Source organism: Megalops cyprinoides, chromosome 25 (assembly GCF_013368585.1).
Source record: "Megalops cyprinoides isolate fMegCyp1 chromosome 25, fMegCyp1.pri, whole genome shotgun sequence".
Classification (NCBI taxonomy): Eukaryota; Metazoa; Chordata; class Actinopteri; order Elopiformes; family Megalopidae; genus Megalops; species Megalops cyprinoides.
In genome coordinates, this window is record NC_050607.1 from 7032583 (window position 1) to 7046643 (window position 14061).

At 45.7% G+C, this 14061-nt stretch overlaps 1 protein-coding gene across 22 annotated transcripts in view; it reads left to right on the forward strand.

Moving 5' to 3' along the window:
* Positions 1 to 14061, forward strand: part of LOC118771629 (CUGBP Elav-like family member 2) — a 122783-nt gene that overhangs the window by 52052 nt on the left and 56670 nt on the right. For 4 of the 22 annotated variants that reach the window (XM_036519636.1, XM_036519623.1, XM_036519624.1 and 1 more), the window contains exon 1: positions 3867 to 4164. The exons of the other annotated variants lie outside the window; for them this stretch is intronic. In XM_036519636.1, the coding sequence (XP_036375529.1) occupies positions 4088 to 4164 (77 nt within the window). In that variant the 5' untranslated portion in view covers positions 3867 to 4087. Of the gene's footprint in view, positions 1 to 3866; positions 4165 to 14061 lie in introns of those variants that run through there. 22 annotated transcript variants of the gene reach the window in all.

The following is a 14061-nucleotide window of genomic DNA, read 5'->3' on the forward strand; positions in this document are numbered from 1 at the left end:
TTCAGAGCCGCTGTACTTTCAGCGGTTTTTTTTTCCCCACAAAGAAAGAATAACTCTCGCCCTGTGATAAATGTTTTACTAAATCTAAAGGACAAGGCGCACTCTGGTTAAGTTGAATTGGGGCTAAAATTTGTGGGAGAGATTACACTTGGCCGTGGAGCCCGGTGGTGTCTTCAACTGTCTGGTTTGCTTGTTCTCTTCCATTTTTACACACCACATCCTGTATCTCTCAAATGTGCTGTTGAGAGAGAGAGCTTATCAGGGACACTGATGATAACCCACAGGGCAGATAAACACTTTGCCAAAGCCACAAGGCACAATTATGGTTTCAGTGAAGTAATCCGCTGTGTACGTTACTAACCACGCACATGTTGAATAAATCCTCACATTTTGTGATCTTCATTCCATCTCAAATATTTTTGTAGGACGATACAACTTTGTTTCCACCTCATTGCAACATTGCCTAAGATATGACGTGGAGGTAGTTTGAAGACAAATTTCCTTCACCCAATCAAAATATAATAAACACAAAACGTGCAGATGCAGTTGTGATTTCCTGTGTCTGTGCTTTCAGTACAAATACAAATCATCAAAGCGTCAGTGAAGTAACCTGAACAAAACTTGAAGTGTAAGGTCCGTAGCTAGCAAGCTAACCAGCATCATCTTCTGAGATGGAAAAGAGGGACACAATAATACACGTGCAGCATTCCTGGACAGCAAACCCGCTCTGCTGCCGAGAAGCAAAAGAAGGTGTCCAATGAAAATGCTTAGAATAGGCCATTCCATGGGGCAGTTCCAGCAAGCCTTTCGCCAGCAGTTTGTTGTGGTTTAGCACGAGATCATTCTCAGCTTAGTCTCTGCTTACATCTTGAGGTTGTTCCTGGTTTCAACAAACATTTCACTTGATTCGGTCACGCGAAATTCCAGGAGAGGGCCGTGTTAATCCACAGCTTCCACAGGGCTCAGCCTGCAGTCAGAATGAGCTCCTTAGCTACTTAAGAGCATGTCTCTTGCTTATAAAGTATGTGTGTGTGTGTGTGTGTGTGTGCATCTTTAAATTTTCAACTAACCTGCCATGACATGGAGGCACAATTAAGGTCAACTTATTCCATACATTCCTCCTTTATTTCAGCATCAAACCCCACCTGTGTTATGGAATGCATAGCATTTTAGCACGGATTTAACTGCACAACATCCTGTGAAAAACTTGAAAGGCGTTTGTGATCGTGAGCAAATAACGGGAGCATCACATGATTATCTCACAGGTGCCATGGTTTAGCTGTTTTTCTGCTGATTCTGTGCACCTTTTCACCAGCTGATGATCACAGAATAATAGCAGTACATTTAACTTTTGCGTCCGATTTAAAAATATTTCAATTAAAAAAAAAAACATAATAAACATTGACTTATGTAGTCAAAGTCTTTGAATCGGTGAGAACTTGAAGCACCTGTTGTTCCAGCCAGTCAGCTGCAGACTAAAAGACCTCTCTAAAACCCTCAGGAACTGTAGCACTAGAGGTAGTCATCACTGTGCGCATGCACACACACACACACACACACACACACACACACAGTAAATCATGTCGTTATGGCAACAACGGTACGCCATTGTGGAACAGATGGATGAATGTGACAGGGACCGAATCACTTAGTAAGGAATGCATTCAGAACATTACAGGATCATCACAGCACAAGCTGGAATGTGCTAAGGTCATTACAAAGGAAACCTGCTCTGGATGTGTCTGCAGAACTGTTAAAACAGGAGTCCACCATGGCGTTCAACACTGCTGTTAGTGTGCACAGGGGAAGGGGTTATTCATCTGTTATGAATTTCTGGGGTATGTCCTCCATATACTTCCATGTAACTTCTTTCTAAACAGAGCCCACACTGTTGGTAGTAGCTCAGGCACAGGGAGTCACACTGCTTTCTGGGCTTTTGGATGTGGTTGGTACTTGCTGAGTGATAGGGTTTTCAATGCATTCATTTATATAGTCAGTGCTGAAATGTGTTAACACTGAAGTTGTAAGTGTCCACTTAAAGGCTTTATTTATTAATGAAGATTCCTCGGCAGGGGTGCTATGATGCTCAGTGCTGTGATTGGATGTCCTTGAAGGTCTGTTTATGTAGAATTAATAGAGGACACTCTCGCCCTGTGGCTCCAGTAATGTAATGCTCGTGTTTTTCACCAGTTTTCACCAGTTGAGCTTCTCTAGCTGCTGGGTCCACAAAGAGCTCTTTTAGAATCTGTACCAGTAGCCTCAGTGGGGTCATTCTTTAGGTTGCACCCTGAGATACCTCACCAGCGAAGCCCCTCTCCTACCAGATCCATGAACAAAAGCACCCAAATTAAAGCCATAAAGGACATAAGATCAAAATTAATGGAGCACTGTGTCCTTTCACCCCTGGAGTCAGGACGAAGGAGTTATGCTTGTACTTTTTGGTCTCCACGGAAGAACATATGGTTACCTTGTTTCTACTTCGGCAGAAGGGGCTTTACTACGGTCAGATTGGGAGGAACATCCCTCTGCTGTATTGCTATCAACTATTTCCACAACATGTGTTTTCGTAATAAGGGAGTCCATCGCTGCCAAAGGCTAAATTTACCCAAAATGTGCACTGATATATAACCCCGATCTTTGATCTTTAAAGAGCAGGACATTTCGGCGAAAAGCAGGGGCCACGTGTTCCGAGTTGTGTTCAGCAAAACAAGGCTGCACTGAACGATCATTTGAGTAAGCTTTAATTCCATCAAGTACTCAGCAAGCGATCGCAGAAATGGGGAACAAAAAAAACGTGTTATTGTAATGCTTTTATTGTTATTGTGTCAACTTATGAGAACATAATTTAGCTTACTACTTGCCTCCAGATCGAAGCTGTTTTGTGTGACCGTTACACACGAGCGCCTAGCGCCAGGAATTGCAGCTGCTGAATTGCTACAAGTTGTTAGGTTTACTAGAGCGATTAAGAGCATGCTTTTAAAAGTAGCTGACCATAATAATCGGCTCGTATCCTGGACTTTTTTACGGCGCAGTAGTAGAAACAACATCACTTTATCCTCAGCCTCAGAAAATCAGGCGAGATCGCTGAACGTTGGCCAAGACATGTTATCCTCACTGCACCTGTCTGTGGTTCAAAGCATGACATAGCCAAACTGCTGGAATAAAACCCTAGCGTCCCTCTAACGCTTTCGCGCTGACCTAGTTACATACCACTTTACCCCTGGCAGAGTGATGAAACCGTTAATGTAGCTGTGCTTCCCTCTCAGGAAAAAAGAGCACTGCAGCCGCCAAGCAAACGCACCCGAGCTAAATCACGTCATTAAAGTAGCATAAATAAATGATAAGGGGCTATTAAAATAGAAGCTAAGTAGCTAGGTCATAGCCATGAGCATCATAATGTTGTAAACAGTTTCCGTCGATTGAGAGAACTCGCGTCTTTAAACATCAAAGGCGAATGACGAGATAGTTTTGAGATGTGACGTTACACACCAAAATGACAATATTTTTCATTCTTTGAGTTTCTTTAATGCGCATGGGTTTTTCCTCAAATAATGTTTTCAGACATTAGCGCACTGACGTACGAAGATTTGATTCATCAACAGGATGAATACAGATAGATTATCCTTACTGTACAGCATGACATCATATGATGCTGAATGCTCTCTCTCCTACAGCATCGCAATCGGATTACAAACCAAAATCTTAATATAAAGCACTGTTTCAGATTTCAATGTTTGTCCCATAAATTGCACGGAAATCATGTATACACAGTGTGTACACTCAAGTGAAGGAGCATAAATGGTTACACGGCGGCTGCAGTGCACAGAGCCACGCCTCCCGTCTCAGCACCTGGTATTAGAGGGGCTAGCTGCTTCAGCAGTGAGGATTTGGGTGGGAATTTGGAGGGGGAGAAATTGAGGCGACGAAGAGAATGTGACAACTGCCGGGTCCTTGTCTCCTGTCCTCGGGGACGCCTCGCACACCTGTCCCTCTCCATCGCCTGGACCGCGCAGCGGAATCGCACACAGGCGCAGAGACGCGCTCGCATTTGCGAGACCAGCAGCATCGTGCGCGGATTAAAAGGAACATGACTTCCTCGTACAATCTGGATTTCCTTCCCGAAATGATGATCGAAAGTCACTTGCTCGTCTCCGGCGACAGAATGTGAGTAGCCTGACATTTTCTTGACGAAACTTTCCCTGTGAATGGAGGTCATTTTTTTCTAAATCGGGTGCAACCGCTTTCAAATTGGTTGGTTTGTATGGCTGTTGTGTGATTGGTAGTGGAACCGAGGTACATGCGAGCTCGCAATGAAGAAGGCTGCAAGCTTTTTTTAATTGGAGGGGTACAGATCTCTGGGAGGGAAAGCTATGAACCAGATCCACCATAAAAGAACTAGAGCGCAGGCGTGAACTGTACTGTTGAAATGGGTACCCTATCGTGCCCAGCGTGACAGTGAATTTAGATGAATGGGCAAGTAATCGCACAGTAACACGCGCATGTGTCCTATGTGAGTTTGTCGTGTTAAGAGTGACTTCCCTCGGGTCGAGCAGTCACGTTGCACAGTCTCCAGTTGTCTTCAACCCCGAAGTTTGCTTGTTTGTGTTTACGATGAAAGAGGAAATATTTTGCACGGTAGCCGCCTTGTTATTTACTGGTGCTACAGTCAAGGCGATCTGCCGGCTAGAGTCTTCATTCCGTGGCTGGGGCAGGCGACAAGGCACGGCTAATCTGATTAAAAAAAATACTTTACATAACATAGTAAATCTACTGCTCTTGCAAGCATTTCTCAGTTGACATCAGTATGTGGTCCGTAGGAGACCATTACGCGCATGTGTCAAGGAGGGACGATCAATTAGCGAGTGCTATTGCACGCACGTGAGTTAGTCACATGCCGGGAAAGTAGTGATGCTGTGTGTTGTAAACCCACTCGTATCAATGTGTATCGTGGCTAGATTTTTGGAACGTTCAACCGTAACCTACCGCCCAGCAATTGTATGAAAATCGTAAATTTCGTGAGTATTATTAATTAGATTACTGCATGCATATGGCGAATTACAGGCATCAGAATAAAGACTGCAGGAAGAGTGTACGGGGCTTTGATATTAACGGCCGTTTTTTGCCCTGGAAGACTCCCAAGCTTTTGAGTGTCCATGCGCTGCCGCATCTTGCTGGGTGTTTGTGGATAGCGTCAGTTTGGAACGAATGTCGTTCACACCTCAAAGACTGTATCGCGAACTTTTTGATTTTTATCAGGATTTATACGAATATTCAGAACAAACAAATGATCTCTTATATTGAGACGACGCTACATATTAGTGGGTCTCTATCAGATTATCAAACCTGGTATGCAGTTCATATGTTCATACCTTCATATGTTCATACCAGAATCAGAAACAGAGGGCAGCTGAATGCAAAAAGCATTGCAAAACAGTCTCTTGGTGAGTATTCTGGTCAGCAGTGATCGGTCCTACGAGAGGACCTCGCTTTAAAGATGCTCCTTTTGCTTCACTCACACTTCCGGCAGCTGTCCGTGGGTGTGCGTGACGTCATTAGACTCGTTATTGCTCCGAAATACTCCTGTCCGGCATCATTAGCACTATAGAGATGAGTCTAAGAAAGATAAACAACGACTAACAATTAAAGTAAATGCATTAAAAATGAAATGCAGACTCAGTACTCAGTGCAAAGAGGCCAACTTGCCACTGTGGTTATATCCAATTAATAAATAGGATTGCTGTTTCATATCAATGTTTTTCCCTGCAACTGAGTTTCACCAGACTTTGCTTAGCGGGAATGTTGGCCGTCCTTCAGAAACGTGTGCCGAACACGTTTGTTGTTTGCTATCTTGAAAGGTACAGCTTGTCGCGGATCGAGTGAGACTTAGCCAAGCCATACTCCTCCGCGGCCGGCACATGTCCCACGATTGCGTGATTCATGCACCTCCATCACCTACACATTCACTTCAAAACGCCGATTTCTGAAAGCCATCGCTGTGGCCCGGAGTGGTGGCGTGAAGTTAAGCACCGCAGCGGCGTATGTTCTTGAAATGTGCAGGTTATTTTAAAGGGGAGTCATCTGCCTCATGGCACCTTTGCATGATTTTCGTCGACGTCTGTTCTTGACGTCCATTGATGCTGAGAATCGCGATGTTATTAGTGCTCGCTGTGTTCACTGTATTTCCACGTGTTTGGTTCTATCGGTTTTTGCACTTTTGCCTGGCAGCAAATTCTGAGTTGAGTTTTATGTGTAGGTATTCGGAGTATGTACTCACGTAGGTCTCAGTCATTTCAAGCCTTCAGCAGAAGATGCTGCCATCTGCATATAAGAATGACTTCTATCCAGTTGATTTTTATATCCTGTTGATTCTCAAAAGCAAACAAACAGAAAAATTAAACAACGTTTGCTCTCTGTTAGATGAAAAATGTCCTTGGACCTTTAACATGGAACAAAAGGTACTTTATTTCACAAAGGACTATATAAAAACATTTAAAAATACCGTAATATGAATATCACTGCGAATCGCTGCCTCTGGGAGCTACTATACAAAGCCCTGCCAATTTTAATTTTAATTAAATTAAATGAAAAATCATAGTTTGACTGGCATTATTTTTGAATGTCTCCATGATAATTGGCACTCTGGTGACTTGCTTGTTCTGTTCGTTTTTCATGATGTGACACCTCCTTAGTTCCTCGCAGAATCTTAGCGTAGGCTGTGGCACGCACAATGTCTCCTGCATTTTTTTTTAACTGGTCTTACAAGTCCTATAAGAAGGTGTTCAGAAAACATCTTTCTTAATCCTGCCATGTGGCCTGCCATTCAAGCACCTAGTTAACCTGCACAGCATTTTCTCAAGATATTTCATGTGCTAGGTGCTTTGGTAATCAGAATGAGACAAGAAACAGACTGCATTCAATCTCGAATGTACTTTTAAAATTGATTATGCACCATTGCACTCATTTGAGAGCTAAATTATAAACCCTAAGTGAGCCAGAATGTATTTTAGAAGCAAGTTTTTTTTTCAATGGCACCATTATAGGCATGATCATGTTTGTGTTTTTGATCAATATAGGTGTGTGGCTCTTATTTGGTTTCATAGTGCACTATGCAAACAAAACCCAGACAACTCCAAAGAACTGAAGTTGCCCGTGTGAACTTTCGAGTGGCAGATTGAGGTGTGTTGTAATTAGCCTTCATAAACTTTACTTGCTTTGAAAGTCATTGACTGGCGGATTGTTTGTTGTAGGATACCAAATGCGTCTGTGCGCAGTGATGTTATTATCGGAAAGCGGTTTCTTTGCTTTCACTGAATAAATTCATCATTTCACTGAAGCAAAACTAACATTAAAAGGTCACATTTGCCCTTAATTCCTTTGCAGTAAATGTTTAGTATTATTCAATTTTACGACTGGTAGCTCCAGTAATTCTGGAAGGGTACGCTTGCAGGTTTCCAGAGTTTTTTTTTTTTTTTTTTTTCTTTTCTGGTTATAAGCACCATACCAGGGGTTGTTTACTTTTTAACAGGCTCTCTGGGAAAAGTATGCACTTAAACCAGTCAGTGCACTGAATCACAAGTGCTGAGAAGACACGACTCTCTAGCCTTTGTACTTGTCTGCCAGTGAAAAACTGCATCTCCCAGCAGCCCTGGCTGGTTTACCTCATGTTATTTTCGTTTTGCCCCCCCTTCTTGTTTCCACCCTTCTGAAATCGCCAGTTATGCTGCATTAAGCTCGCCTCTTTGCAACACCCTCTATGCTTGCTCAAGAGCGCTGAAGTGAGACTAATGCAAACCTGTTATAGCCTAGCCTGCAGCCAACGGCTGTTTTTCACACTACAAGTCCCACGGTGCACCACAGCAGCGCGAACACAGACCGAAGGAGAAGTCTGTCTTCACTGATGTCATCTGAGCGAGTGATGTAACAGTAGCCAGGCCTCTTCTCTTCATCCATTCATCTTTTAATTACTGTCTGTGTATGAAATGGATGGCGTATTTACACAGGGTGAGTCTCGCAGTGATGTAACCGCTGACTGATCGAGGAGTGACAAATGGCACTCATCAGTACGGTTTGCTATCTGTTCTGTTTTCTGGAGAGGGTCTAGGTGCACCGCACTCCATAGTAGGGATCACTGAGCTGAGAAATGAAGAGGCCTTTCTTAACTTGCAGTCTAATGATTTTTCAGCTGCCGTCTTTTGTTTGTGTTTTCTGTGTACTCAATTCAGAATCTCCATCATGCATCTCCAGCCGTGGTGTCTGTGAGATTCTGTGGACACCAGCGCCTCCCTGCCTGTGTTTTTATCAGCCAGCCCTCCCCTTAAAGGGAAGGGATGGTTAGTGCACACCAAAGGCTTTGGAATGCATGGCTTATCGAAGCTCCCAGGGGGGTGTAGATCTCTCCCAAAAAAGGAGGAAGCAGTTGTGCCAGGGAGAGACTTGCTTACAGCTCATCTCTCCTGCCCGGCCTCCGCTCCTCCTGCCTCTAGCGGCCGGGCACTTTTTAGGGTCGATCGTACCCGTTTCTTGGCTGCTGTGCGGGGCAGGTTGTGGCCCTGCATCTGGGTGGGGTGCAGGTGTCTGAGCACTGCTGTGTGTCCTGCACACACTGCGTATGATTCATACAATATCTGCTTGTTCGCAGGCTTCCACAGAGGGTAGGATCTGCGCAGATCCACCCATCCTTGTGATTATATGGATGTGTCAGACTAACTAGACTGTATCCTCTGTCAGCCCATCCAAATTACGTAGGGCAGTGTTTCTCAATCTCATGTCCATACACTAGTCATAGCCATAGACTTCCTTGGGAAGACACTGACTGGTCTCTCACTGCCCCTTGCCCATGTACCTAGGTAATATCCTTATTGGAAGTGTATTTCCATGTGCAGTATTAAGTATGCATTGTAATTATCTGAACAAAATAGATCAATTACATCAGAAGTTCACTGGGTGGGTAGAGCCACAGGGGGGCGAGATGCCCAGCAGGCTTACAGAACAATTGTTAAAGAGAACGTGTCTGTAAGGAGTCATTTCTGGCAGGTTTGTGTGGTCCCTGGTTTGAAAAAGGCTGAGAAACTCTGAGATATATGCTGATATCGCCTCAGTATTAGTGTATCAGCTCAGCACCGGCTATGAATTTAGGTCCGTTAATGAGCAGCTTGTTTGTGTGTGAGAGAGAAAGGGACAGACATTTGAATTCTGCAATTCCCAGCTCATGCTCATTCCCACAGTCTGTCTCTTCTCTTCTATAAAATATTACTGGAGTGTGACGAGTCCTGTAGTCGCACTGTATTTCCCTGCGTCTGCAGTGACGTCTCAAAGCCTTATATGAACCTGAATTCTGCCTGAGTTTTTTGAGACATGTTTTCTCTGGCAGGCATTAATGTTGCTGTCAAAGTTGACAACCAGACCACCCCCCCCCCCCCCCCCGCCCCAAATCCTCTGTGTGCCTCTTCCACATGAGAAACAAAGACACCGCCGTTAGCTTCGTATTAGCATGCAGGAGAGGAAGTTCTGAATCTGCAGGCCCCATTTGTGTGAAACTCTGCTGGGCCTCCCAGTGTCCCAGACACGGCATCTGTCCTCAAGGCTCTCTCTACAGTGTGCACTTCTGAGGACCTGCCTACAATTCCCATGATTCCTGCTGCCTCTGCTCACCTGAAACGCTCTCACTCTCAGATTTGACTCATTACATTACATTGCATTATTATCATTTAGCTGACGCTCTTATCCAGAGCAACTGACATGGATTACAGTTTTTACATGTTTTTCCATTTATACAGCAAGATATTTACTGAGGTAATTCTGGGTCAAGTACCTTGCCCAAGGGTACAACAGCAGTGCCCCAGCAAGGAATTGAACCAGCAACCCTTTGGTGAGCAGCCCTACTCCTTACCACTATGTCACACTGCTGCTCCATGGATCCTTTTCTCAGATCTGCCCAGGGGCGGGGCAGGCACCGCAGTGATGGATACACCCACTGCTATCCCTCTCTGTCAGGGCTAAAGAATCCGGAGTCAAAGCTCAGGACAGAAGAGGTGTGCTCTGTTCTCTCTGCTCGTCATTCTCTCCTTAAAAAACTCTAAACTGATATCTTTTGACAGACATAGCATTTTATGTGTAATCCAAGGATTGCCAGTTTGATTCCCAGGTCGGGGCACTGCTAGTGAGCCCACGAGCAAGGATCTTAACCTTAATTGCTTCCGTGATGCATTCAGCAGCAGAAATGGATAATTCGTTCAATATAAATTCTGTAATTTGACCTGGATAGGAGCGTCTGCTCAGCAAATATGTAATGGCTAATGAAAGCGGCAGTAAAAATAATGATGTTACCAGCAGCAACAATAATGATAACAGCAGCGATAATCATTCATTTGCTCCCCCCGTTTTTGCGGTGTGGAAGCCCCTGTTCCTCAGGCAGAAGGAAGCACTGCTGCAGCTTTAGCCTGTCTTCAGTGCAGGAAATGCACTGAGCCGGAGAGAAATGACGCATCTGCAGCTGCAACCTCGTCAGGCCACAGGTCCGTCGCTTTACATTATATTACATTACAGTCATTTAGCAGACGCTCTCATCCAGAGCGACTTGCACAGGTTACAGTTTTTTTTACGTGTCATCCATTTGTACGGCTGGTTATTTACTGAGACAATTCTGGGTGAGGTACCTTCATTCCCAGGAATGAAGTGGTGACCCAGCAGGGAATCAAGCCCGCAACCTTGCGGTTACAAGCCGTCCTCCATACCGCTATGCTACGGTGCTTTGGGACAGAAGCTAGCTCTCCTCCGGCCTACGCTGCTGCCGGGGCGAAGTTACCGGAATCTGCAGCTTGTGGATGTTAAAATTGACTGATTACTCTTGGTAATATCCCAACCCAATTAAATTATGCACCGAGGAGCCACTTAAATGTTAAATGAGGCCTGTTGATGTTAAAGCTGTACTAAAGAGTCCTCATGTCCCCTGCTGTATTTATAGAATACAGCAGCGCTCATCGGTAAGCTTTATTTGCCCTCCTGAGCAGAAACTTAAGAGACAGTTGCAACTGTTTTATTGAGACAGTTGATCTGTTGCAGGCACCTGGGTTAGTTGAATTGGTGGCACTTGAATGCTCTTGAGAGGGAAGAATACCTCTGCTTCATTTGCCTTGAGCTCTGAGCTTACTATGTGGATTAAATCTCCCCTCACTGGGTAAATCCCTTGTAGACCTCCTCATTCCCTAGCTGGCCGAGGGGCAGCAGTGGCCGGAGTTTGGCAGCTTGTTGCCGGGAGATAGCCAGTGTCATCATGCCCGTGTGTGTGTGTGTGTGTGTGTGTGTGTGTGTGTGTGTGTGTGTGTGTGTGTGTGTGTGTGTGTGTGTGTGTGGGTGGAGACTGGCCCTCCACGCGAGCGTTTTTTCCTTCTTGATTTTTTAGTGTTTGTTTTGTTTACAGCTTATCACCAGCGCTGCTCTGTGAAGCAGAAGAGAATGTTAGGATGTAATTGACGAGATGGGTGTGGGGATAGTGTCATTACAGATGGTGAGTCTGCTGATTTGAAACACAGGCAGGGCTGGCAGTAAAGGGTGGGTACAAAACACACAGCCTTTTTTTTCCCTCTGCGTACCATGCAGCAAAGCACGCAGAGGAGAAGCGATTTGATGGTTCACAGGGAAAGAGTAGTGTCTTTGCAGCACATTGGCTAGATGCATGTCATCGATGTGTCCAATGATAGCGAGTGACTGGAAATGGGGCGGGGCTTTAGGTGTGGCAGAGGGAGGGCTCTATTTACTGTTCCTGTAAAGGACTTGGAAGATTCAGCATCCATAGGAAGGAGAGGTTTGTTATAAGTGTAAGCTACAACCTGCATTATTCCCAGTGCTGAATGAGAAATCTGTTCTAATACAGAGTTAGTTTCTCTGTTGTGTAGCCATGGGAGCGTTGTTTTGCACTAATACTTGCATCATGCGTCAAGCTTTCTGTGCATTTAGCTGACTTATTCTGCATTACTATGTCATTTGCTTAAGTACTGTAAGTGAATCTACAAGCTTCAGGGCCTCTGATAGGCAGACATTGAGTGAAGTGCTTGTATTTACTTCAGCACTGCGATTTGTCCAAAGACCGTAATGCGCAGTGATTTACGGTAAAACCGCTGAGAGTCAGTTTCCACTAGCACTTTTTTTTTTTTTTAAACGTTTCCATGCCCGCAGCCTCCCCAGATGAAACGCTAACATCTGCTGTCTGTCAGGGAACGAGTTTTCCCTCAGTGAAATTATGCAGGCTGTCCAAAGGTGTCCAATGGCTCATTTCTCCCAAACTGTGGAGATGCTGAAGTATTCGCTCCTGGAGGAGAGATTGTATCTCCACGTAGCTCTTGCTTCATCTGGAACGCGTTTCTGTGGCGGATGTTTTGACGGCTGTGGTCTTGTCGTTTCTGTGTTTCTCCGGTTTGACAGTTACCGGAGCAGGGTTTGGGAAAGTTCCAAACCCCTATTCCCCAGCGAAGGTTTTAATATTGCGGGCTCGTTTTTCCATTTTCTAAAATGTCTTAAGTGATGACAAACATGGGTATTTTTGAGAATTTCTTCGGGGGTTTTTGGTCGCTGCCTATTCCCTGAGAGATGGTGCATCGTGGGAAAATCCACGGCTGTCGGAGTATATTTTGGAAAGGGGGGACCAGCTCTGGTGGTCACCTGTCTGTGTTTGTGAGTATGTTGTGCTCACAGTCCCACAGAGCACTGCAGCGAGATTTTTTCAGCTCAGTGACATCTCCCAGGACTGAGACAGGCAGGGCCGTGGGGCGGGGTCGCCTGAGGTCATTGTTGCAGCCTCCCTGTTTGAACAGCGGCAGGCTCGTGTTTATATGTGGACACGCTGCAGATGGTGCTGGCCAGGTCATAATTTGGCAGCGAGCGGAGTGGCAAAGACACAGGATCAGAGGCTCGGGGGCTGAATCCTGAGAGGGACTTGCCTCTTGTTCTCACCTGGCGAGCTGTTTACCTGATGGTACAGTGTAAAGTGTCAGTTGTGGAAGTGCTGTAAATTGCCTTGGATTAGCGAAGTGTGTATGCTTGCATAAAAACCTGTGTGGTCTTATTAGTGAGTAACAGAAAATAATTCCCCTTGCATTGTTTTCTCTGGCGTATTACCCAGAGTGCTCCGCTCCATCTGTGCCAGAGAAACCATGAGCCGTTGCCCTGGTGACTGGAGAGAGTGAGGCTGGTGATGCGTCTCCCCCCGGTCTGTTCCACTCCTCGCAGAAAAAAAAAACTCTGCCTGAGCGTTAATGAGCGAAGACGCAGGTGGCGGCCGGGCCGTGAGGTGGCCTGGAATCATCGTTAGAAAACACCCCGACCGCGTGTCCGCGCGCTCGCGGTCCATCTGTGGAGCGAGGCCGCGGCGGTGACGGGGAGCCGACAGACGACTCCGCCGCCCGCGACGCCCCCTCGTTTCTGCTGGAACGGGAACGCGGTGTTCCAGAATGCAGGGGGTAGGAGGGGCTCGGAATGTCTGGGCGGAAAGGTTGCCACGGACACCCAGACACCAGCTGTTATGATGTAAGAGGTGGTGAGGGTGAATTGGGGGGTGCTGCTATACCGTGCTGGGGGGGCCGAGACACTCTCAGAGCCGCACGTGCGCGTGCGCACACACAGCACGCACACACACAACACACACACTGGCATGCAAAAATGCAGATGGCCACACATACGGATGTTTGGGGGTACTGCATTGATCCGTGTGAGGGTCGCAGTCATCTTTCCACGTGTTGCTCCTTGTCTTCACAGTTCTGCGTTCTCACACAGCTCGACATTTGCGTCAGGGACACTTTGTCAGGGTCTGACATTAACACCCAGCAGCCTGCAAACACGGGTAGATTTTGGCGCTTAAAGTAACAGGGTCACTATCAACTATGCCGAGTGCTTTTTGCATTTAAAATTGTGGAGACACTAACTGCAGTTAGTGAACAGATGACCGGCAAATGAGACTGCACCAATTTTGAGCGGTTGTGGAGTAAGTTTGTTTCCAACCTCATGTTTGTCTGTCTGGCTAGCAAACTGGCTAGTACCAGGTAGTAGCAAATTTTGCAGTGGTTTAGC